Genomic DNA, 26,148 nt, shown 5'->3' on the forward strand with positions numbered 1-26,148 from the left:
TAATTTCAGTCCTATTCCAATTGATCTCTCAATCCTGAAATGTCTAAAACTGTGGGTTTAGCTTTTTTTTTTTGTCCCCCCCAATAAAAAAGTTATTGTAAAAGTGTGAAAACATTTAGACTTTTATCATTTCTGAGAGATACATTCTCAGTTCAATGGTTTTAATTTTAATCAATCTGTCAACTTAGACAATAACAGTAGGTTTTAGATTAAAATATACGTAGCTATGCCTTTCCATTACACATGTTTCTGTTTATATTTGGAGAACTTGCTAACTCATTATATACATGTAGGTCAAATGTTAAAAGGAGTATTATATGAACAAGGCTACCATTCCATTCTTTCACGCCATGCAATTCCATCTGGAACAAAACAAAACAGTGACCCAAAAAATATGCCCAAGCTCTGTATGTGTTATTTAGAGAGCAGTCAGCTGGAGTGTTATCTATCATGGAATTGCCTGCCCAGTCACCAGATCTATATCTAGTGAAGAACACTTTTACAGATCTATAACTAGTAAAGAACACTTTTACAAAAGGAATGGCAAAGTATTTTAAATATTAGCTGTTATTCATGATATGAGATGTTTTTTTTTTGTGTGTGAAAATAAAATTTAACTGTTTATTAAATTTTTGTACCGGCATCTGTATATTTGTTGGCAAAAGTAAATCTTCATACTTTTAAATGATCTAGTTTGTTGCATATAAACAAAAGTCAGAAGTCAGTGTTTCAAAAACAATAAGATATTAGGTGTTTACCCAAAAAACAGTGAAAGATCAATTCAAATTGAAAATCATTAGTAAATAGTAAAGAGAAAATACACAAGTCCTAAAATTCACATTTGAAAATAGATATTATTTTATATAACTGTAAATACCTTTGCAAATGTATTTAAATGTAAATGTTTAAATTGAGTTTTTACTTTCTTAATCAAGCTAATTCTTTTTAAATGAACAGTTTATATGAATTAGTTCATTTCACTACCATATGTGTTGACATTTTGGATTTTAGAACGCTGCTGTGAAAGTTTTATGCATATGGTATGATTACAAAATGTTTGTGAGCATTTACAAAGTAATTATTTTTTTCTCAATTTAAAACCATGAAAAAGATTTATAGTACACACCTTTATATAGTATACACCTTTTCCTTCAGTAGTTTTTCTTCATATTTAATATTTTTAACATTGTATATTAATACCGAAAACACCCAAACTATGAAATAATGGAATGGATCTCCAACAATTCTGAGAAGTTCTGAGTGGTGTTCAGCGCTTATTGGCTGCTTCTCCTTTACTCTTTAGTCCAACACATCCCAAACCATCTCAACTGGATTTAGATCAGGTGATTGTGGAGGTCAGGTCATCTGATACAGCACTCCATCACACTCCTTCTTGAACAAATAGCGCTTACATATCCCTAGAGGTGTGTTTGTGACCATTGTCTTGTTGGAAAACAAACTATGGTCCCACCAAGTGCAAAACCAGATGAGATTTAACATCACTGAAAAATGCTGTGCTAGCCATGCTGGTAAACTGTGGTCTCAATTCTGACTAAATCACCAAAAGTGTCACCAGCAAAGCACCCCCACACCATCAAACCTCCTCCTCCATGTCTCACAGTGGGAACCACACTTTCAGGAACTGCCATAGATAGACATAACATAGACACAAAATTTAGAACCAAAAAGCTGAAATTTGGAGCCACAAGACTAAAAGACAGTTTTCCACTGATTTAATGACCATTTATTTATTTTGGCCCAAGCAAGTCTCTTCTGCTTGTTCATTCTAAATTGATGGTTTCTTGGTCAAAATTCGATTATAAAGGCAAAAAATTTCACAAATGAACTCTTGACAAGGAAAACATGTGAACTGAAAACTATGGCAGGTAAACCTTGTAAATCAACTAAGAGTATGCAATGAGTTTGCCTAGCTGTCATCAAAGCGAAATGTAGCTACTCTGGAAAATTTGTGTGCATGTGTGTATATATACCGTATATAAAACAATAAAGGAGAAGGTGTGTCCTGACTTTTACTGTAACTGTAGTTGTAAATATGTTGTAAACTAAGCCTTACAAATCAGGTTCTGTAGCTGCCACTGTTGTATGCAGTATTCTCAACCCAAAGCACATTTGTCCTAAAAAGTTGCCTGATTTCACTAAACATGCATTTATAAAATATACTTAAAAAAAATTATATATACAACTAATATCATGTTTTTTTTGGCAAATTCCAACCCTGAGCATCTCTAGACTTAGCTATCTGACTTAAGAAAATACAACTACCAGGGAGAACAGAATGGGATTTTGATCAGGCAATCTGTAACCTCTGATACCTCCATTTCATTAAATAGGACATGCTGTAGAGTGCCAGCATTCCTGGCATGTTGCTTCAGATTAGAAAGCATCTGCTGGATCTGTCTCTGCTTGCCCCTTGTTACTCCACGAAAATACAGTACTGCCGACAAATGCTTGTGGCTGCAAATGAGTAAAAAATTCAGGGTTAGATCGTATTTTTTCAAATTTTTTTTTTGTTACCATAACTTTCACATTTTTAAATGGTTATTACAAATATAAATATACTATATATTTAACAAGATTTAATCACAATTAATTGCATGATTGTCATTGTTAACTTTTGATTAATCGCAAACTTAATCGCACATCTCTATCTGTTCTAAATGTAGCTTAAATTAATACTGTCTGCTGGCAGGTCTACCCCTGAAAGCTATGATCTAAAACGAGGCTGCACAACTTGTGTTTAACCTGCCCAAGTTCTCCCACACCACCCCACTGCTGCACTCCCTCCACTGGCTTCTGGTAGCTGCACGTATCAGATTAAAACACTGATGCTTGCCTACAAGGGCAAAAATGGACCAGTTTTGCAAAAATGCACCCTCTTACCTCAGAGACCTCATCAATCATTTAGGCTTTTCTCTGATCTGGCACCGAGGTGGTGAAATGAACTTCCCCTAGGTGTCCGAATGGTGGAGTCCCTGACTATCTTCAAGTGACGGGTGAAGACCTTCCTCTCCCTGAAAGCCTTAAACTAACACTTTCCAAGTTTGCTTTGTTGAAAAAACCTCTCAACAGAGTGTTGTAGGCTGATGTATCTTAAATTGTAATCTAGCGTACCAGTGTAGATTATTCACTGATAGAGTCTCAAAGCACTTTTGTACATCGCTCTGGACAGGGGCGTCTGCTAAATGCCGCAAATGTAAATGTAAATGTAACTGTGGGATGTGTGCATCATGGCAGATTTTGGTGCATGATTTGAGATTTCCCGCATCAGTAAAACAAATGATTAGTGATTAAAAATAAATGTTTAATTTTGTTTATTTATATATAAATTAAGTGTACTAAATTGGTTTTTATACAGTACATGTACAGTAACTGTAGTATCCTATTTTTTCTCGGAATATGGCTGGAAATTCCATCTCCCTCTATTTTAAATCACCACAATTTCCTGCATGTGTGAAAACAAATGAGACAAAGAGCCAATACCATTTACGCTAAGTATGTGTGACTCATCAAGGCCTAGACAACTTTTTTTTTTTAAAGGTGTAGAAAATACTAGAATTACTGTAAAAAAAAACAAAAACAAAAACAAAAAAAACCCTGATTAAAGCAAAGCTCTAAAACATGTAATCCAGGTATCAAAAGCCAATTATGTACAACTACTTTGGCAAGTAACCTATGATCTTGTAAAATGGGGTTACTATTGGCACAGAAAGTCAGATTATCTGTTATATTCATTTTGTTGTTTAATGATGTTTAATGTTGTTAAATAATTTTTCTTCTTCTTTCAGTGCAAGATTTGTTTAATGACTTAAACCACTTACACATTGCTGGTAACCACAGCTAAATTAAAAAAAGGGACCTCACCTGAAATCTGGATATTCCTCAACCATTGGCCGTAGGTGATTTTTTATTTCACTCTCTTTTATCTCACCAATGATCTTTTCAAGGTGGCACCCTACTGGATAGAGCCAGTGTTGAACAGAATTCTATGGAGAAAAATGAGCAAGGTAATATAGTAATCCAGTTCTTTAGATCAACTTTCTTTTTTTTAAATGATGACCCCTAACACGAAGCAGGGCCAGAGATATTTGGAAAGAAAGGAAGCGAGGTGTTAAACAAGCTCAACAGATGTCCGGGAAATTGCGCACATGGCATAGGATCTTTGAGGGTTGCCTGGAAAAGGAGGCTATTTATAATAAGTAGTTAAAATAAATTATGACAGTTAACTGAAGGACCTACCTTATGGACTTTTTTTTAGATATCTGATATATATATATATATATATATATATATATATATATATATATATATATATATATATATATATATATATATATATATATATATATACATTTCTAGGTTACCTTTATAAACATTTATACTTCAGATATTATTTTCTGCTAAATAAATATAATTTAGATTCTATTTCAAGAAAACAAAATTAATATTAATCATAATCATAATTTAATATAATGATACAACCTTATATTAGGTTCTTGCAAACCAACCTGGAAATGCTTATTTATATTTAAAATAATTTGGAATTATGACTTAAAGCATAATTTGCAGTCAGGAATATAAAGAAAAATGTGTTTTTCCTACATTTTCTAACAAAATTATTTTTTCCTAACTGACACATTCTAAAGAACATTTCTTGCCACCTTTCCCACTAGTTGATTAAATGAAAACTATTAAATGATGTGTCAACCCAAAAAACCAAACACAAGGTAATTAGTTTTAAACATGGCAAAACCATTCACAATACCTAAAGCTTATTATTCAGCTATAAAGAATCTCCTTTCAGTAGTGTAAATGAGTAAACTAGTTGTTATTATGCCACTATTCCAGAACATGCAAACAAGTTTATTCAGTTGCTGTACAAACAACAATGCAGCAATAACTCATGAGATGTAAAGTTGAAGAGTTGAAAGTTTAAAAATTTGATCACTTGCACCCAAAGCACTCATTGTAAATGAGATGATCACAGATACTAATCTCTCAGCACTCTGTCTCACTGAGACCTGGATTAAACCAAATGATTATATGGGTCTAAACGAGTCTACACCGTCAGGATATGCTTATAAGCATGAGCCCCGTCAGACTGGTTGTGTGCTACCATTTATAGTGCCCTTCTCAATGTTAGTCAGAGATTAGGATTCAGGTTTAAATAATTTGAAGTGCTCGTTCTTAAAGTTCTACTTTCAGACATACATAGAAAACCCATACTATCTCTCGCTCTGGCCACCGTGTACAGACCCCCAGGTCTGTCACGCTACAACCACACTACAATCAAGTCAAGTTTATTCTATAGCACTTTTCACTACAAGCATTGTCTTAAAGCAGCTTTACCAAATTTAAGTGTTAAGGTGAATGATGTGTATTTATCTCTGATGAGCAAGCCTTGGCGACTGTGGCAATTAAAAACTCCCTTAGATGACATGAGGAAGAAACCTTGAGATGAACCAGACTCAAAAGGGGAACCCATCCTCATTTGAGTGATATCAAGAGTGCGATTATATATCTTTAAACAATACAGAACACTGGAGAATAAGAACTAACATGAGCACCTGAATGTACAATTATGAGTAATGTTCTTTCTAAAGTCTTTTACAGTCATTTGTGGTTATAAAACTAGGAGCTACTAAGCAACTCATGAAATAGCTCAACTTTTGCGATCATCATGGTGGGAGGAAACAAGAGAATCCAGAGAAATTCAGAGAAATTTCAGAGAAATTTAACTCATGACCAATTCCATACAGACAGTCTGATGGGATTAGCTTCCACTGTAATGCTGATGATACCCAGCTATATAGCACATCGAAACCAGACGATACAGCTCAATTGGCTCAGATAACTGAGTGTATTAAAGAATTAAAAGATTGGATGACTATTCCAAAGTTTAGGAGCTAAATGTGAGAATGCTCTACCATCTTTAGTGGACTTTGCTATTCTAGGAACTACTAGAAGTCCTGAGTTTTGAGATCTCAGGGAGTGTGACGGATTGTAACGTGTTAGGAGACTGGAAAGATACATGGAAGGTGAACCATTTAGGGCTTTGTAAGTAAGTAGCAGTAGTTTGTAGTCAATTCAAAACTTAACAGGTAGCCAGTGTAGGGATGATAAGATTGGGGTTATGTGATAATTTTTTTTCGACCTTGTAAGAACTCTGGCTGCTGCATTCTGGACTAACTGTAGCTTGTTTATTAATGATGCAGGACAACCACCTAGTAATGCATTACAATAGTCCAGTCTGGAGATCATAAATGCGTGGATGAGCTTCTCTGCATCAGATATAGACAACATGTTTCTTAGCTTATTAATATTTCTAAGGTGGAAGAAGGCTGTTTTTGTAATATGGCTGATATGATTTTTAAAAGACAAGTTGCTGTCTAAAATAACTCCCAGGTCTTTTACTGTTGAACTATTAGTTACAGTACATCCTTTTAAATGCAGGTTGAAATGCTGAAGCTTCTGTGTACTGGTTTTTGGGCCGATGAGCAAATTTTCTCTTAGCAAAATGTAATAATAAAAAGTTATGAGTCATCCGATCTTTAAATTCTTTAACACACTCAGTTATCTGAGCCAATTGAGCTGTATCATCTGGTTTCGATGAGATATATAGCTGGGTATCATCAACATAACAGTGGAAGCTAATCCCATGCCTTTTAATAATATTTCCCAAAGGAAGCATGTATATTGTGAAAAGCAGGGGTCCTAGAACTGAACCTTGTGGCACCCTATAATTTACTTGCTTTAACCTGGATAGCTCTTTATTTAAGTCTACAAAATGGTAACGACAATCCATCACGCTCCTTGAGATCTCAAAACTCTGGACTTCTAGTAGTTCCTAGAATAGCAAAATCCACTAAAGGTGGTAGAGCATGCTCACATTTAGCTCCTAAACTTTGGAATAGTCTTCCTGACAGTGTTCGGGGCTCAGACACACTCTCCCAGTTTAAGTGCAGAGTAAAAACACATATTTTTAGCATGGCCTACACATAACACATATCACATATCATACGCTTGTGTTTCCGTACATCTGATCAAATGCACATTATCAACTTGTGCTTTTTAATATCATGAACAGCAGCTATGCTAATTCCTCTCCACTGCTTCTCTTTCTTTAACCATTCTGAGGCATCCTGAGGTTGAGCCAGCTCCAGTCATGTCCCACCTCATGAAGATTATGGACCTTTAAAGAAGTAGATGCCGACCCCACAAACATCCCGAACCATCTAGAGATGTACCAGCGCTATTTGGATTCCATTAATGTGGAGTTTGGACATTGGACTTCTTTAAGGTGCATGGAGAAACTGGTGTTGGATCTATGATGATCGCAAATAATGAGCTATTTTATGAGTTGCTCAGTAGCTCCTGGTTCCATACTATGAAATGACTGTAGAAGACTGTGGAAAGGACATTACTCATAATCTTACATTCCAGTGCTCATGTTAGTTCTCACTCTCCAGTGTTCTGTATTGTTTAAAGATTTATAATCACACTCTTCATATCACCCAAATGAGGATGTGTTCCCCTTTTGAGTCTGGTTCCTCTCAAGGTTTCTTCCTCATAACATCTAAGGGAGTTTTTCATCGCCACAGTCGCTATGGCCTGCTCATCAGGGATAAATACGCATCATTCACCCTAACTGTTAAATTCTGTAAAGACGCTTTGAGACAATGTCCATTGTGAAAAGCGCTATAGAAATAAACTTGACTCGACTTGACTTGACATCTCCTTCCTAAGACATATAGAAACTATAGCAGGATTTTATTTGCAGCTTGACAACAACCTTAAAATGGTTTTAAGCTACTCATACAGATTAAAGCTACTTACATTACATACATCAATACTGTAAACTTTTTAAAGTTCAGGTATTCAATTTCAAAATCATAATAATTTATCATTTAAACATTATTAATTACAGGAGTAAGATTTTTATACCGTAAGGTTTTAATACTGAAAGTGTTTTTGTATTGTTCTGGATCAGAATGTTGCAATGCCAAAGCAAATTAGTAGAGATGTCGCTTAAACTAAAAAAAAAAGAGATTATAATGTATTAGTTTTTGTACCAACAAGCAATAAGAAACATAAAGAAGGTGTGGTTGCTGTACCATTTCCTGAAAGAGCTCGCAGATTTCACCCCACTGCTCTCCGATTTTTGCTGCAGCCTTTTCATTCTTCCTGTTTTTGCATGAATAGTTATTCTTCATCAACTGAGATATATACTCCTTCACCACAAAGTAATGCACATCACTCACAAATTCCTGCAGTAAAACATACATACACAAACAGAAAATTAGAGAAAAAAGCTTTTCTTTTATTGACAGAATTTTTACTTAAGATAAAATCTGTTTTAGCAACAAAATAGGGAACTGTAAGAGTTGACACCGCATTTGACAACTTTTATAACTGTGTGGACTTAGCAGTTCAGTTCCTCTATTGTGAGAAACAGGATTTTCTAATACTCCCAATTGTAATACGTTTTTACTGCAATTTGACAATTTGATACATGCTGTATGTAAAAGTTTGTATATAAATAAGGAAACCTGAAAGCAAAACCTTTTGCAAATCTGTTTATTTGACTTTTGACTGTTGAACCTGTTTTCTGATTTTCCTGCAGTTGATATCAAGTGTAATACTACTGTAAATAGCACCCACTGACATTTAGATAAAAATACACCATCTGGATTTATTTTTTAGCTTTGATCTCTTTGCTCTTTATCCAAAGCTCTACGTGCTACATGGTTTGAAAAGGTACACAACTGTAGAGGCTGTGTGTCTCTACATGTTTCAAACATTCGCTTCAAAAAAATCTTCAAAAAGATTTGCTACTGTATTCGCTGTCTGTAACTTTCATTTACCACCATTTAACCATTCGCCTACTAGAAATACAATGGCCAAGATATTTCCACACACACCTTGACAAACAATGTCTTTATGGAACTCTCTTTGTGCGCATACTAGAACAGGTTTGTGTACTGTTCCAGTTAATTGAAATCTTAATGCTAAAGCATACAAAGATATTCTAGATAATATTTTGGCATCATTGATTGGCATCAAGAGCCCCTCCTTGAACTGCCACCTTAACGTGGTGGAGAAGTCTGAGTACCCGAATGACCCTAGGAGCTATGTTGTCCGGGGCCATATGCCCCTGGTAGGGTCTCCCAAGGCAAACAGGTCCTAGGCGACGGGTCAGACTAAGAGCGGTTCAAAAACCCTTATGAGAAAAAACAGACCAAGGACCGTGACGTCGCCCGGTATGGGCCAGGCCCGGGGTTGGGGCTCGTGTGCAAACGCCTGGTGGCCGGGCCTTCCCCCACGGGGTCCGGCCGGGCTCAGCCCGAAGGAGCGGCGTGGGGCCGCCTTCCTGTGGGCTCACCACCTGCAGGAGGGACCGTAAGGGGCCGGTGCTTAGAGAATCGGGCAGCAGTCGAAGGCGGGGGCCTAGACAACCCGATCCCTGTACACGAAAGCTAGCTCTAGGGACGTGGAATGTCACCTCGCTGGCGGGGAAGGAGCCTGAGATTGTGCGTGAGGTTGAGAGGTTCCGACAAGAGATAGTCGGGATCACCGGGTGAATGAGAGGGTCGTTTCCCTGCGCCTACAGGTCGGGGATAGGTCTCTCACTGTGTGTGCCTACGGGCCAAACGGCAGTGTAGAGTACCCGGCCTTCTTGGGGTCTCTGGGAGGGGTGCTGGATAGTGCTCTGACTGGGGACTCCGTCGTTCTACTGGGAGACTTCAATGCCCACGTGGGCAGCGACAGTGACACCTGGAGGGGCGTGATTGGGAGGATCTGAACCCGAGCGGTGTTCAGTTATTGGACTTCTGTGCTAGTTACAGTTTGTCCATAACGAACACCATGCTCAAGCATAAGGGTGTCCATCAGTGCACATGGCACCAGGACACGCTAGGCCGTAGGTCAATGATCGACTTTGTGGTCGTTTCATCTGACCTGCGGCCGTATGTCTTGGACACTCGGGTAAAGAGAGGGGCGGAACTGTCAACTGATCACCACCTGGTGGTGAGTTAGATCCGATGGCGGGGAGGAAGCTGGACAGACTCGGCAGACCCAAGCATACTGTGAGGGTCTGCTGGGAACGTTTGGCCGAGTCTCCTGTCAGAGAGATCTTCAACTCCCACCTCCGGCGGAGCTTTGACCAGATCCCGAGGGAGGCCGGAGATATTGAGTCCGAGTGGACCATGTTCTCCACCTCCATTGTCGAAGCGGCCGCTCGGAGCTGTGGCCGTAAGGTCTCCGGTGCCTGTCGAGGCGGCAATCCCCGAACCCGGTGGTGGAAACCGCAAGTAAGGGATGCTGTCAAGTTGAAGAAGGAGTCCTATCGGGTACCGGCAGGCCAAGCGAACTTCAGCCCGGGTGGTTGTGGAGGCAAAAACTCGGGCCTGGGAGGAGTTCGGTGAGGCCATGGAGAAGGACTATCGGCTGGCCTAGAAGAGATTCTGGCAAACCGTCCGGCGCCTCAGGAGAGGGAAGCAGTGCCCTACCAATGCTGTTTACAGTGGAGTTGGGGAGCTGTTGACCTCAACTGGGGATGTCGTTGGACGGTGGAAGGAATACTTCGAGGATCTCCTCAATCCTGCAGTCACGTCTTCCATTGAGGAAGCAGAGGCTGAGGGCTCAGAGGTGGACTCGTCCATCACCCAAGCTGAAGTCACAGAGGTAATAAAGAAACTCCTCGGTGGCAGGGCACCGGGGGTGGATGAGATCCGCCCTGAGTACCTCAAGTCTTTGGATGTTGTGGGGCTGTCTTGGCTGACACGCCTCTGCAGCATCGCGTGGCGGTCGGGGACAGTGCCTCTGGAATGGCAGACCGGGGTGGTGGTCCCTCTTTTTAAGAAGGGGGACCGGAGGGTGTGTTCCAACTATAGGGGGATCACACTTCTCAGCCTACCTGGGAAAGTCTATGCCAGGGTACTGGAGAGGAGAATACGGCCGATAGTAGAACCTCGGATTCAGGAGGAACAGTGTGGTTTTCATCCAGGCCTTGGAACACTGGACCAGCTCTATACCCTCTACAGGGTGCTGGAGGGTTCATGGGAGTTTGCCCAACCAGTCCACATGTGTTTTGTGGATTTGGAAAAGGCATTCGACTGTGTCCCTCGCGGCGGCCTGTGGAGGGTGCTCCGGGAGTATGGGGTCCGGGGTTCTTTACTAAGGGCTGTCCGGTCCCTGTACGACCGAAGCAGGAGCTTGGTTCGCATTGCCGGCAGTAAGTCAGACTTGTTCCCGGTGCATGTTGGACTCCGGCAGGGCTGCCATTTGTCCCCGGTTCTGTTCATAATTTTTATGGACAGAATTTCTAGGCACAGCCAGGGGCCGGAGGGTGTCCGGTTTGGTGACAACACGATTTCGTCTCTGCTCTTTGCAGATGATGTTGTCATGTTGGCTTCATTAGACCAGGCCCTTCAGCATGCACTGGGACGGTTTGCAGCCGAGTGTGAAGCGGCTGGGATGAGAATCAGCACCTCCAAATCCGAGGCCATGGTCCTCAGTCGGAAAAGGGTGGCTTGCCCACTTCAGGTTGGTGGAGAGTTCCTGCCGCAAGTGGAGGAGTTTAAGTATCTTGGGGTTTTGTTCACGAGTGAGAGAGGGTGGAACGGGAGATTGACAGACGGATCGGTGCATCTTCTGCAGTAATGCGGTCGATGTACCGGTCTGTCGTGGTGAAGAAAGAGCTGAGCCGCAAGGCGAAACTCTCGGTTTACCGGTCAATCTACGTTCCTACTCTCACCTATGGTCATGAGCTCTGGGTCATGACCGAAAGGACAAGATCCCGGATACAGGCGGCTGAAATGAGCTTTCTCCGCATGGTGGCTGGGCGATCCCTTAGAGATAGGTTGAGAAGCTCGGTCACTCGGGAGGAGCTCAGAGTAGAGCCGCTGCTCCTCCACATCGAGAGGGGTCAGCTGAGGTGGCTCGGGCATCTGTTCCGGATGCCTCCTGGACGCCTTCCTGGAAAGGTGTTCCAGGCGCGTCCCACTGGGAGGAGACCCGGGGAAGACCTAGGACACGCTGGAGAGACTATGTCTCCCGGCTGGCCTGGGAATGCCTCGGTGTCCCCCCGGAAGAGCTGGAAGAAGTGTCTAGGGAGAGGGAAGTCTGGGCATCTCTGCTTAGACTGCTGCCCCCGCGACCCGGCTTCGGATAAGCGGGAGAAGATGGATGGATGGATGGATGATACCAAGAGCCGACACAATACATTGTTGGTGCTCACATAAAATTAAATAATGCCCCCCTGATGACATTCTTCACTATTAGATCTAAATGTTTGCACTTTGTTTGCTTTTTGTGCTACGCAACAAGTCATTAAATTAGACTGTGTGTGTGTGTGTGTGTGTGTGTGTGTGTGTGTGTGTGTGTGTGTGTGTGTGTGTGTGTGAGAGAGAGAGCGAGAGAGAGAGAGAGAGAGAGAGATACAGAGAGAAAAACATGGCACAGATATTGATACCTCTGCATGTTGGGGACTCATGTGTTTGCATTTTTTTGAAAGGCTTTCAATTTTCTTATGCAGCTCTTGAAAGTCTTCATCGGAGTTCAGCCACTTTCCTGTCATCATCATCTTCAGTAGAGGCTATGCAGAATAAAAATTGAATACAACTTAATTTATCACAACATTTTATTATATGGGAAAAGACAGAGAAGCACACTAATAATTTGCCTTACCTTAGTGTCAGTTTTGAAATAATTTATAAGAGCCTGGCTCAGTTTATTAACCAATCCATCTATTTCCTTGTCTAGCTGATTCACCTGACTTGGCCACTTCTGTCTGTAGCTCTCAATTTGCTCTCTAGATGATCACATATACAACCACACATACGGACACACACAAAAAAATATATAAATATATAATGTATGATTAAATGATTTAACAAATGTACCTGCTTTCTTAAATGAAACACTGGGTATCACTGGGTATCAGTGTGATATCCATACAGATATATAAACTTCCACTGGGAACAATAAATCAGCACCTCCAAATCAGGGACAATTTCTCCCAGAAAAGTGGGGGATGGTCACTTCAAATGAGGAAAAAATGTGAGACTAATAAGCAGCTCAGATCAGTGGTGGCCCTGTTGCAATCACTGCATTTGTATTGCAGCATGGGCTCCTGCCAAAATGGGGGTTTTCATATGATTACTGAGTTAATCTTTGTGATAAATTGAAAAGTTTGGTAATCTGGGAGAGTACTGGAGGGAAGTCATTGATCTAAAAAATTTCCCAGTTGGGCTGGGGTTGTGGCTGCTGTTAGGCAACTTAGTGTATAAGAAAGCCCCAAGTTAGTTTTCAATTAAGGAATATGTTCCAGAACCGAACATGTCCCAATGAATGGGAAAACCCAGGAACTGCACTAGAGATTACATCTCACAAAGAGTTGGAAAACGTTCCAGAATCCCCCATGAGGAGGAGCTAAGACAAAATATGCAGTGTTTTTCAAGGCTGGGGATTTTTTCAGGCTGTAGTATGTTAGCCATCCATCAGTAAAAAAAACATAATAAAAAATAAGGATTAAATGTATGAATATATGTATGAATGAATAAATAAATAAATAAATAAATAAATAAATAAATAAATAAATAAATAAATAAGCACATGCATTAGGTGGGATTTCTCGTATTATGACTATGTTAGTTTGTCATGAATAGTAAAAACTCTTTACTAATCCATAAACTACTGTCAAACACTAAAGCAACAATAAAAACCAGTTTGCAGAATGAAGCCTGGTTGTGTTTTTTTTTTTTTTTTAAACGAAATAAACGTCTGATCAGAGTGCATATTGTTTCAGAGCTTTAGGGACTTTCCCCCCCACACAACAGTGCATGTGAGCTATAAAAAACGTTCCTCTGTCAGTTGCAGCGTTTCCATTAAATCATGTGACTTAAAATCTTGCAGGTTACAAGCAAGGGCTTTAACGTTCTCAGAAACTCATTCTTTTGAATAATCTATCGACTGCAGTTTCACCTGAATCTGCGTTCCTGAATCATATATTTATTGTTTTTACAAAATTCTTGACAAACAAAAATAAAATGCATACAATTCTTTAAATGCTCTATTAGTATACAGTTAACAAAAACATTGGTCACTGTACTCTGTCTCATGTCTGGTTTAAATAGCAGCTTATATGTTGTACACTTGACACTTGTGCAATGTGCAATTGTGTTTATAAAAAGAATAAAGTATTTTTTATTTAGTTGCAATTTATGTGATTTATGTTAAAGTATGGACACATAATTCAGAATCTGGTTGTTAGATATTGCACAGGACAAACAGGGTTTTACCATAATTCCAAAAAATACAATAATCATATTGTGTTTTCAGTAAAAAGAAGAAGGTAGCATTCTAACATTGTTGGATCTGTGTGGGGTTGACAACAGTGATTTTTTCATTCACCTACTTCAGAGCAGGATCCTTTATTTTTCAAATATGAAAATGGGAAAAGGTATTTTAGAGAAACTCTCTGAAAGCTGGAAAATCAATGTATGGGAGTTTTGAAAAAAAAAAAAAAAAAAACGTGCGTCACTTCAAATATTTACCAGACATGAACTGATTACAGTATTTAGCTTCTTCACAGTTTAGTATATGTGCTGTTGTAGCAAGCACAAGCTTCTGCACAGTTTAACTACACACTTTGTGTTAGGAATTCAGTGTTTGATGAAGTACTTACTTGAAATCTCTAAAACTGTTGATGTAAGTTATGTGATATTCAGCCCATAAAGAGGGATCCAGAGTTTTGTTCCATTGTACAAAGGCCGACTCAAATCTTTTGAAAGAGAGAGGTAGAGATAAAGAGTAAAGTAAAGCTATGATATGATAATACATGGTATGTTGAAATCCTCCCAAAAAATGAAACTTCAACTTAGCATTTTACAGACATTGATTTGTATTTGGAACACAGATATAGCTATGAGAGGTTCGCCCCTTCTCCGCTATTTGCAGCAGTGTGCAGACACACTCTGAACGCTAGTTGCCACAAAATCCATAATGGCAGCGTTTATTTTCGTGTCTGTGTTAATGTTTCTGTTTTGCTCAAGCCCAAGGCAGCGTCCAAAGACCTTTCTAAATTCAGGTGGCCTCCCAAGACCATTCTGAGCCTCCTCTCACTATCCATAAGGGTCATGTCAAGGCCTCCTCCCATGACGTGACCATGTCAGGGGGTGATATTGAGGCTTCCATCGACAACTTGCCTATGCCAGGGGGCGAGCCTGTTGCCCCCTTCCATAACCTGCTTACACCAGGAGCCGGTGTCACCGCCTCCCTCTGCGACCAACCTGTCTCCACAGAAATGATCTCCATTCTTTAGCAAACACAATGCTTCCAAAACCAGGTGCTAGTATGGTGCTAGGTGCTAGTATTATATACATAACAAAAAAGTGTGAAACAACTGAAAATTTGTCATATTGTAGGTTCTTCAAAGTAGCCACCTTTTGCTTAGATTACTGCTTTGCACACTCTTGGCATTCTCTTGATGCCTACTTTGAAGAACCTACAATATGACATGGTTTCAGTTCACTTTTTTGTTATGTATATAATTCCACATGTGTTAATTCATAGTTTTGATGCCTTCAGTGTGACTCTACAATTTTCATAGTCATGAAAATAAAGAAAACTCTTTGAATGAGAAGGTGTGTCCAAACTTTTGGTCTGTACTGTATATATAATATATATAAACTTTTGGTCTGTACTGTGTGTATATATATATATATACAGTGAGGAAAATAAGTATTTGAACACCCTACTATTTTGCAAGTTCTCCCACTTAGAAATCATGGAGGAGTCTGAAATTGTCATCGTAGGTGCATGTCCACTGTGAGAGACATAATCTAAAAAAAAAATCCAAAAATCACAATATATGATTTTTAAACTATTTATTTGTATGATGCAGCTGCAAATAAGTATTTGAACACCTGAGAAAGTCAATGTTAATATTTGGTACAGTAGCCTTTGTTTGCAATTACAGAGGTCAAACGTTTCCTGTAGTTTTTTACCAGGTTTACAAACACTGCAGGAGGGATTTTGGCCCACTCCTCCACACAGATCTTCTCTAGATCAGTCAGGTTTCTGGCCTGACACTGGGAAACACGGACTTTAAGCTCCCTCCAAAGATTCTCTATTGGGTTTAGGTCTGGAGACTGGCTAGGCCACGCCAGAACCTTGATATGCTTCTTACAGAGCCACTCCTTGGTTATCCTGGCTGTGTGCTTCAGGTCATTGTCATGTTGGAAGACCCAGCCTCGACCCATCTTCAATGCTCTAACTGAGGAAAGGAGGTTGTTCCCCAAAATCTCGCAATACATGGCCCCTGTCATTCTTTCCTTAATACAGTGCAGTCGCCCTGTCCCATGTGCAGAAATACACCCCCAAAGCATGATGCTACCACCCCCATGCTTCACAGTAGGGATGGTGTTCTTGGGATGGTACTCATCATTTTTCTTCCTTCAAACATGTTTAGTGGAATTATGACCCAAAAGTTATATTTTGGTCTCATCTGACCACATGACTTTCTCCCATGACTCCTCTGGATCATCCAAATGGTCATTGGCAAACTTAAGACGTGCCTGGACATGTGCTGGTTTAAGCAGGGGAACCTTCCGTACCATGCATGATTTCAAACCATGACGTTTTAGTGTATTACCAACAGTAACCTTGGAAACGGTGGTCCCAGCTCTTTTCAGGCCGTTGATCAGCTCCTACTGTGTAGTTCTGGGCTGATTTCTCATCTTCCTTAGGATCATTGAGACCCCACGAGGTGAGATCTTGCATGGAGCCCCAGTCCGAGGGAGATTGACAGTCATGTTTAGCTTCTTCCATTTTTTAATGATTGCTTCAACAGTGGACCTTTTTTCACCAAGCTGCTTGGCAATTTCCCCGTAGCCCTTTCCAGCCTTGTGGAGGTGTACAATTTTGTCCCTAGTGTCTTTGGACAGCTCTTTGGTCTTGTCCATGTTAGTAGTTGGATTCTTACTGATTGTATGGGGTGGACAGGTGTCTTTATGCAGCTAACGACCTCAAACAGTTGAATCTAATTTAGGATAACAAATGTAGTGGAGGTGGACATTTTAAAGGCAGACTAACAGGTCTTTGAGGGTCAGAATTCTAGCTGATAGACAGGTGTTCAAATACTTATTTGCAGCTGTATCATACAAATAAATAGTTTAAAAATCATATATTGTGATTTCTGGATTTTTTTTTTTAGATTATGTCTCTCACAGTGGACATGCACCTACGATGACAATTTCAGACCCCTCCATGATTTCTAAGTGGGAGAACTTGCAAAATAGCAGGGTGTTCAAATACTTATTTTCCTCACTGTATATATATATATATATATATATATATATATATATATATATATATATATATATATATATATATATATATATATATATATATATATATATATATAGTGAGGAAAATAAGTATTTGAACACCCTGCTATTTTGCAAGTTCTCCCATTTAGAAATCATGGAGGGGTCTGAAATTGTCATCGTAGGTGCATGTCCACTGTGAGAGACATAATCTAAACAAAAAAAAAAATCCAGAAATCACAATATATGATTTTTAAACTATTTATTTGTATGATACAGCTGCAAATAAGTATTTGAACACCTGTCTATAAGCTAGAATTCTGACCCTCAAAGACCTGTTAGTCTGCCTTTAAAATGTCCACCTCCACTACATTTATTATCCTAAATTAGATGCACCTGTTTGAGGTCGTTAGCTGCATAAAGACACCTGTCCACCCCATACAATCAGTAAGAATCCAACTACTAACATGGCCAAGACCAAAGAGCTGTCCAAAGACACTAGAGACAAAATTGTACACCTCCACAAGGCTGGAAAGGGCTACGGGGAAATTGCCAAGCAGCTTGGTGAAAAAAGGTCCACTGTTGGAGCAATCATTAAAAAATGGAAGAAGCTATGGAAAAAGCTATCGAAAAAGTCAATCTTCCTCGGACTGGGGCTCCATGCAAGATCTCACCTCGTGGGGTCTCAATGATCCTAAGGAAGGTGAGAAATCAGCCCAGAACTACACGGGAGGAGCTGGTTAATGACCCGAAAAGAGCTGGGACCACTGTTTCCAAGGTTACTGTTGGTAATACACTAAGACGTCATGGTTTAAAATCCTGCATGGCACGGAAGGTTTCCCTGCTTAAACCAGCACATGTCCAGGCACGTCTTAAGTTTGCCAATGACCATTTGGATGATCCAGAGGAGTCATGGGAGAAAGTCATGTGGTCAGATGAGACCAAAATAGAACTTTTGGGTCATAATTCCACTAAACATGTTTGGAGGTAGAAGATGGATGAGTACCATCCCAAGAACACCATCCCTACTGTGAAGCATGGGGGTGGTAGCATCATGCTTTGGGGGTGTTTTTCTGCACATGGGACAGGGCGACTGCACTGTATTAAGGAGAGGATGACCGGGGCCATGTATTGCGAGATTTTGGGGAACAACCTCCTTCCCTCAGTTAGAGCATTGAAGATGGGTCGAGGCTGGGTCTTCCAACATGACAATGACCCGAAGCACACAGCCAGGATAACCAAGGAGTGGCTCTGTAAGAAGCATATCAAGGTTCTGGCGTGGCCTAGCCAGTCTCCAGACCTAAACCCAATAGAGAATCTTTGGAGGGAGCTCAAACTCCGTGTTTCTCAGCGACAGGCCAGAAACCTGACTGATCTAGAGAAGATCTGTGTGGAGGAGTGGGCCAAAATCCCTCCTGCAGTGTGTGCAAACCTGGTGAAAAACTACAGGAAACGTTTGACCTCTGTAATTGCAAACAAAGGCTACTGTACCAAATATTAACATTGACTTTCTCAGGTGTTCAAATACTTATTTGAACACCCTCCATGATTTCTAAGTGGGAGAACTTGCAAAATAGCAGGGTGTTCAAATACTTATTTTCCTCACTGTATGTATATATATATATATATATATATATATATATATATATATATATATATATATATATATATATATATATATATATATATATATATATATATATATATATATATATATATATATATATATAGGGGGAGTGGTGGCTCCAGCGGTTAAGGCGCTGGGTTGCAGATCGGAAGGTCTGGGGTTCAAGCCCCGGTATCGCCAGGCTGCCACTCTTGGGCCCTTGAGCAAGGCCCTTAACCCACTATGCTCCGGGGGTCCCTTACGAGGGAAATATCAAGGTCCGTGACGTGGGGCCGCCTTCCCGTGGGCTCACCACCTGCAGGAGGGACCGTAAGGGACGGTGCTGTGAGGATTGGGCAGCAGTCGAAGGCGGGGGCCTGCAACCCGAATTACGGATAAGCGGCAGAAAATGAATATATATATATATATATATATATATACACATACATCATGCGATACTATCAGGTAGGCATCTGATTGAACCCAAATTTATTCTGCCATTAAAAACTTCAGATTAGAGTCCTGGAAGTACACATTTTGGCACAATGTCATCAAGTGTGTTTAGGATTACATGAAGAGACAGAAGGATTTGGGGCAGACTACATCCACAGAAGATCTATGGGTAGTTCTTTAAGATGTTTAGAACAAACTTCCTGCTGAGTTGTGTGCAAGTGTACTACAAGCAGCAAAAACATTTATTCTGTTTTACAACTATTAACACTTTTATTTTTTAAAGCATTCTTAATTTACAGCATTCTTTCACACCTGCCTAAAATATATGCAAAATCTATTGACCCAGATAACAGATCAAAAGGATTTTTTTTTTTCATGAAAACACATTAAATATTGTTGTCTCATTGATTTAGAAATCTGAAATATATATTAAAAAGAAACTCCACTATTACAACACAGAACGATGATGCAAAATGAAAGTGAAAAAACACAAAGAGTCATTGTTTTCACAGAGGGACATAATAGTTGCCAGTGATCTATATTTGGCTGGACAATTTACTAATTATATGTTAAACAGTTCAAATATTCTAGGAAAATCGGAGCCGGTGGAATGTATGGGCCCTGGTTATAAATATCTTGAATATTTACACCTTGTACCTTAAAATAATATACACATAGTGAATTACAAACCGTTTGGGAAATTCCTGTAGCTCATGAAGGCAGCGGCACATCACTTCTTCCTCCAGTTTCTCATCAAGCAAACTGGATGCCTGGATTGGTCCTTTAATGTACTAGGGAGGAAAAGTGCAAATTATTACGTTGACATAATAAACAATATATATATCAGGGGTCACCAACGTAGTGCCCACGGGCACCAGGTAGCCCGCAAGGACCACATGAGTCGCCCGCGGGCCTTTTCTAAAAATAGCTGTTTCCTACTTTGTTAAATCATTGTTGATAATCATTGTGAGAAATCATTAACATGATCAGTGTCTTCACATAAATGAATATCCTTAATTATTAATAATAGCATATAATAAAAGGTAAATTGAGCAAATATGTTATTTCAGATTAAACTGAAAACTGTGTGCATCAAACTTTTAGCCCTTCACATTAATCGGTACCCAAGAAGTAGCTCTCAGTTTCAAAAAGGTTGGTGACCCCTGATATATACGAACATTATTGCCACCTAGAGGTAATATTATACATTACATCTTCTGCATGTATTTCCCTGCACAGTGAAAATGTACCTCAAAGAAAATTTAAACTGAACCATATTAATGAAGCGATAAAATCGGCAGTGCATACCATCAAGATATCCATGTGAATGTGAGAGAGGTAAAGGTTCTCATCAATCTGTGGTTCAATTTTGTCTTTCCACATTTCATCCTGTTCCAGCTTTATGATGTTGTCCAGAGATAATTCCACATCTGCCTGTTACGTTTGAGAAATCTTTCATTTCTGAGTGTGTCATCTAATCACAGTAGCTTTATTTCACTACCTTATTGCATCTGTATTTTACCTGAATGCGATCGCAGTATGCTTTCTTGATCTGATCGAGAAAATGACTGTCTAAATTAAGAGTCTTCAGCTCCTCCTTCAATTCTGGCTGTAAGGACTTGTCTCCCATAATCTTCTCACTGTGGTAAATGTAACACCATTAGAAAAATCATCACTATATTCATTTAAATGTTTCTTATAAAAATATTTATTGATTGTTTATTATAGTAGTAATACAGTATAATTATATAATAGGACAATAATCGTCAGTATAGTCGAGTGCAGTAAATGCCTTATTTGAGATTATTTATTTGTCTGAATGTACTGAGGTATCAACTGCAACTGTGTAGCCACAATATAATTGCCATGTCTAGCAATAATAAGTTTGTCATAGACATTTACAATTAAATCCATCACTTGAAAAAGGTTTACCCACTTTAAATGTTATATTACTATGAAAAAAGCACACTAATAGTATCCAAAACTGAAGAATATGAACATACTATGACACTTCTTCCCATAAATTGTATGCCTTGTGAATCCAAAATTCACAAGAGGGGTCATATTGCAGACAACAGAAAGCTGAAGCTAAATTTTTTTTCTTGAGCAACATCATTATGACACAAACATTTTCCAAGCCGCTTATAAATTACTCAATTGGTCAATATGGTCAAACAATGAATCATTAATAACGAATAATGTACAATTTGTACTAATGTGAAAATAATACTTCCAGAGCATTGATAATGTGACTACAAATATTCAAGAAGTAATTCTAGTAATTACAAACCAGCTCCTCACCTTGGGTAACGCGTCAAAATAAAATCCAGCAGGGCGTAGTAATCTTTTCCTTCTGTCACTTTTTCCAGAAGCCCTTTCAGGTGTTCTCCCACAGCTTTTTGAAAGGTTGAAACGTATATTTCAAACACATTGAAGTTTGGTGGGTAACACCTGGTTAGTTCTGATTTTACTTTCTTCAGCTGCTCAACAATCACTTTTCCCACTTGTCCTAAATGCACTGATAACCAGGAGGCATTTTGTTCATGGTTGTCCAGGTGAATCTTTTTGATTATCTCTTTAACTCCTCTCTGTATTGCTGTCCTCCAGACATCTCTCCATCCCCTAGTTTCCTCCGTGTCTCCTTTTTGCTTTTCCTCCTCTAAAATAATGGCAGCCACCCGCACTAGTTGCTGATCATTACAAGACGGCTGGACAGAGGATTGCTGGACAATTTCAGCGAGTTTATCTCTTAGGTGGTTGTAGAGGAACTTCAAGTCTTTCTCCTTATTTAAGAGCTCCTTCTGAGAAGCTTTTTCACCCAGTTCCTCATGCTCACACTGAACCTCACGCCGCAAAGAGAGTATATTGGCATAGGCCTCATCCAAGACATTATTCTTAATGAGATTGCTAATCTGCATTACTAGACAGATAAAACAGATAAAAAACAGTCACAATTATGAAGATATCAAATAAATATTTCAGTCTTCAAATGAATATTGAATGGAAACATCATACATATATAAGATATTTTAAGCAGGGGTGGTGCCACTGTACATAGAAGTATGACATCTTCCCACGACTATAAGTAGAAAAGTTAAAAACTATTTGAAATAAACACAAATACCTGATAAAGGTTCTGGGGGGATCTCAGGGAGGGTGTAAAACTTCCAGACCTCTGCCATTCTCTCCTCTGATGACACTGAAGCCTCTTCTTCTACTGTATCATAAACAAAAGAACAAGTAAAAATAACTGATCATCTAAATTCTGGCCTAAAAATGGCCAACAATGATTCTATGCAAAGTTAAATAAAATGGGGAAGTAGAAAAGGACAAATGAAAAATGAATATAGAGTGGTGAAAGACCCTACATTACAACCATACCTGTTGTCTGCCAAGTTATTGTGAATAAAGTAATTTAGTTTCAAACTGAGTATTAGAATCAGATTACTATCAGTTATTTATTCTTATTAATAAATCAACAAAAAACATAAAAAAAAAAAAAAAATTTATTTATTCAGATATGCTTAAACTAAAGACTTTTGTTATACCTGGACAAGGTATTTTGAGATAATACAAAATATAAAATAGATTTTCACTAAAACTTTAATAATATAATACTTACTAAGTGAAGTTGGAAACTGATCCTGATAGTCAAAGGAATTCCCAAGGTCATTTCCAATATGTGTTTTCTCCATTTTGCTATTTGGCTCTTTCTTACTGTTTCTCAGGGGCAAATTATTAATCTCTCCAACTCGAATGCTTTTTCGTAAAACATTCATTATACTATTCCTCTTCTTTATCTGTGTTTTGTTACTGGAGTCCTCACCACATGCAGAATTTTCACTGAATCCATTTGCTTCACCGCTTAGATTATCTGCCATCCTTCCAACCAAAGCCCTGTAATCTCTAAAGTGTGACAGAAAAAAAACCAAAGACTTCTGAAAAAAACTAAATACTCATTTCCACTGTCTTACATTGAGAGGTGTTGATTATCTGAATCCTGTAAGCTGTTTTTTTAACACCATGACTTTTTGCTTACTGAAAACATGGAATCTGTCCCAAGGTGGTGGGGGAGGTGGTGCATATCTGACTGCAAATACACAAACTTATAATACTGCATTCAAGTAACTGGGAATTCCTAACTAATATATTAGGATGAATTAATATACATTTTAAAATTCCACTACTTTAAAGTAAAATAAACTCAATATTCATTTGGTTTTAAATGATTCATGAGAATGTAACATGTGCATACAAATCTTATAAAATGACTAAAAAGATGCTTATCTAACACAAAATATTTTTTGAGATCATAAGACCATAATTATGTTTGCTTATCCACATGATATATTTATGTTGAGGCAAACGGCTAAAACTTGGGTTAAAGCAATGAGATATTTTGTGTATTTTTTTAATCATATTTTACATATTTCACTAGGAAGAAAAAGCAAAAAGAAATACTGCACCATTAAATAAGCAAAAACACAAGTGATTGGGGAAAAAGAAATGTCTACGTAAATACTTATATATACACACATGTCTGTAAAAGATATATATATACACAGATATAAGTACAATCTTAGGACAAAACTAAAATGCAAGCAATACATTCATTCATTCATTCATTCATTCTCTCCCGCTTATCCGTAATTCGGGTCGCGGGGGCAGCAGTCTAAGCAGGCCCCCGCCTTCGACTGCTGCCCAATCCTCACAGCACCGTCCCTTACGGTCCCTCCTGCAGGTGGTGAGCCCACGGGAAGGCGCAAGCTATACATCTGTTCTGTTTTGATGCAATAATGAGTATAATCTGGCAAATATAAATTCAATTCCAAATAATGCTACAGTCTCTGTAAGAAGCAGGGGTGGAGTACCCTCTTTCTTATTAATCATTCTGAGACAAGCAATTCATGGATGTCCGTAAACTCATGCATGGGACAAGGGGTCAGACTGTCTGTATGGAATTGGTCATGACTTAAATAAAAAAGGATATTTACTCAATAATACCTGAGTTCAGTACAAATAGTTCAAGTATTTCCACCCTCACTGCTTTTCTATTAACTAAAAGTAAATCATACATAAGGGCAGCTTGGTGGCAGGCCGAGAGCTATCTGTGTGGAGATTTGTTTGTTCTCTCTATGTCAGTGTGGGCTTTCTCTGGATTCTCTTGTTTCCTTCCACCTCCTAAAATATATTTAAAAAAAAAGGGGGACTGGCTACTTTGTAAAAATAAATGCCTGAACTGTTTAACGAATTGTCTTGCCCAGTATGAATTGTCTCACCCAGTATAAAGGATAGGCTCTGGATTTTCTGCATTCCTAACCTGATTAAAACCATTACTATAAACAAATAATTCATGTACAAGCCTACAAGACATTGACATAAAGCAGCACAATGATAAGATATGGAATGAGATAATAAGTCAGGAGGATCCTGGCAGTTGAACAATGCATAAACCATATCCAGTAAATAAAAAATAAAAAAAGATTTAGGAGAACCATTATATACAAAATAATAAAACGCATATTTGTTCACACTTTATTAATCCAGCTTTCAAGTCTAGTAAACTGTGTAACTTTGACATTAGGATCCAGGCTGCTCATAAACAGTTAATAGTATAATGTATAGTGAAGTCTATAGTCTTTGTGTTCTTCGAAAAACAAGTGTACCATTTTGCAGACTGAGCTACAGCTTATCCTACAGTACCTGTTTAGTGTCAAACAAACTCTGTCTAATAGTCTACAGTCAGTCTGAAAGGTGAAGGTAAGAGAAAACCTGCTTTAACCTTGAGATAAGCATCGGCCACAGCACGATTACAGGAAAGCAACAGAAGGTGCAGGGAATTAACCCTTTGTTACCACTCAAACAGGTTAGTAGTAGCTCCAAAAACTTGTACTTTATATCGATTTAATAAAATGTAATATGATTTGGTAATCGGAGGACACTTACCATAAGCCACTGTAGGTTAGTTACTGTAGGTTATGGATTAGCAGACACCTGAAAGTCCCATGTGCAATTCCTTTCGTTTCCACTTCGTTCACCCGACCTGCACTTACCTTTGTGTATGACATCGGAAAACACCTGGCCGTCGATATGATTACATTTAGCATTAAAGCGACACACTACTATTACAACCACGTGTTTTACCAGAAGAAGAAGAAGAAAAATACCTGGTTATTCATGTAAATGTATAGAAACAGTGGAGGATCCGAGCACGGCCAATTCCTGACGTTGTGTTACATTAACACAGAAATATAACCAGGCTGAATTCACTTCCTATTTTCGCACGTAATCAGATTTGAGCTTGTGCACACTTGTGCACATATCTAACAAATAAAACGTAAAGAAAAAAAAAAAAAAAAAAGGCTATGCCTTTAGCTTATATCACCTCCACTGAGGGAAAACGGGTCTAAAACGCCTTTTGCTCATGTTACTGAATAACGACAGGGTTGCTGTTAATGATTTTTTTTTTAAGAAGAGGCTTTGTGCTTACAGCTTGCAAAATGTAGTGAAGTTGTAATATTTAAATAAACCACAGACTAAAATAGACTGGTTAAAATTGAAGAAAAGAAAACTACACTAAATGGATATGGCCATGTATACTAGCCCACTCAAACGGTGAAGCACTAACATTCAAGTATGATATTCTGATAAGTTGCCTGATATCATATTTGATCTGATAAAAGTATCTTAAAGATAATGCTTAAAGTTACTGGAGATAGTTACTGAACACGAATATTAAATATT

General features: G+C 38.8%; 1 protein-coding gene across 3 annotated transcripts; it reads right to left on the reverse strand.

The window, feature by feature from the left end:
• Window positions 1–1,968: 1,968 nt before the first annotated feature.
• On the reverse strand, window positions 1,969–26,122 carry LOC310725028 (exocyst complex component 3-like protein 4). 3 transcript variants are annotated; one of them, XM_083539591.1, is made up of 14 exons: window positions 25,572–26,122; window positions 25,351–25,482; window positions 23,027–23,310; window positions 22,529–22,618; window positions 21,706–22,324; window positions 20,927–21,044; window positions 20,713–20,838; window positions 20,095–20,195; window positions 14,705–14,800; window positions 12,706–12,829; window positions 12,491–12,613; window positions 8,133–8,285; window positions 3,883–4,004; window positions 1,969–2,475 (listed from the first exon to the last, which is right to left on the reverse strand). In XM_083539591.1, exons 3-14 carry the CDS (start codon window positions 23,283–23,285, stop codon window positions 2,280–2,282), a joined length of 2,127 nt encoding a protein of 708 aa, XP_083395717.1. In that variant the 5' UTR covers window positions 23,286–23,310; window positions 25,351–25,482; window positions 25,572–26,122; the 3' UTR covers window positions 1,969–2,279. The 3 variants fall into 3 exon arrangements, with proteins under 3 accessions (XP_083395717.1, XP_083395715.1, XP_083395716.1); XM_083539589.1 differs by having other exon boundaries at window positions 22,529–22,621; XM_083539590.1 differs by lacking the exon at window positions 25,351–25,482 and having other exon boundaries at window positions 22,529–22,621.
• Between the last annotated feature and the right edge of the window lie 26 nt (window positions 26,123–26,148).

Source organism: Silurus aristotelis, assembly GCF_946808225.1.
Source record: "Silurus aristotelis genome assembly, chromosome: 4".
Lineage (NCBI taxonomy): Eukaryota > Metazoa > Chordata > Actinopteri > Siluriformes > Siluridae > Silurus > Silurus aristotelis.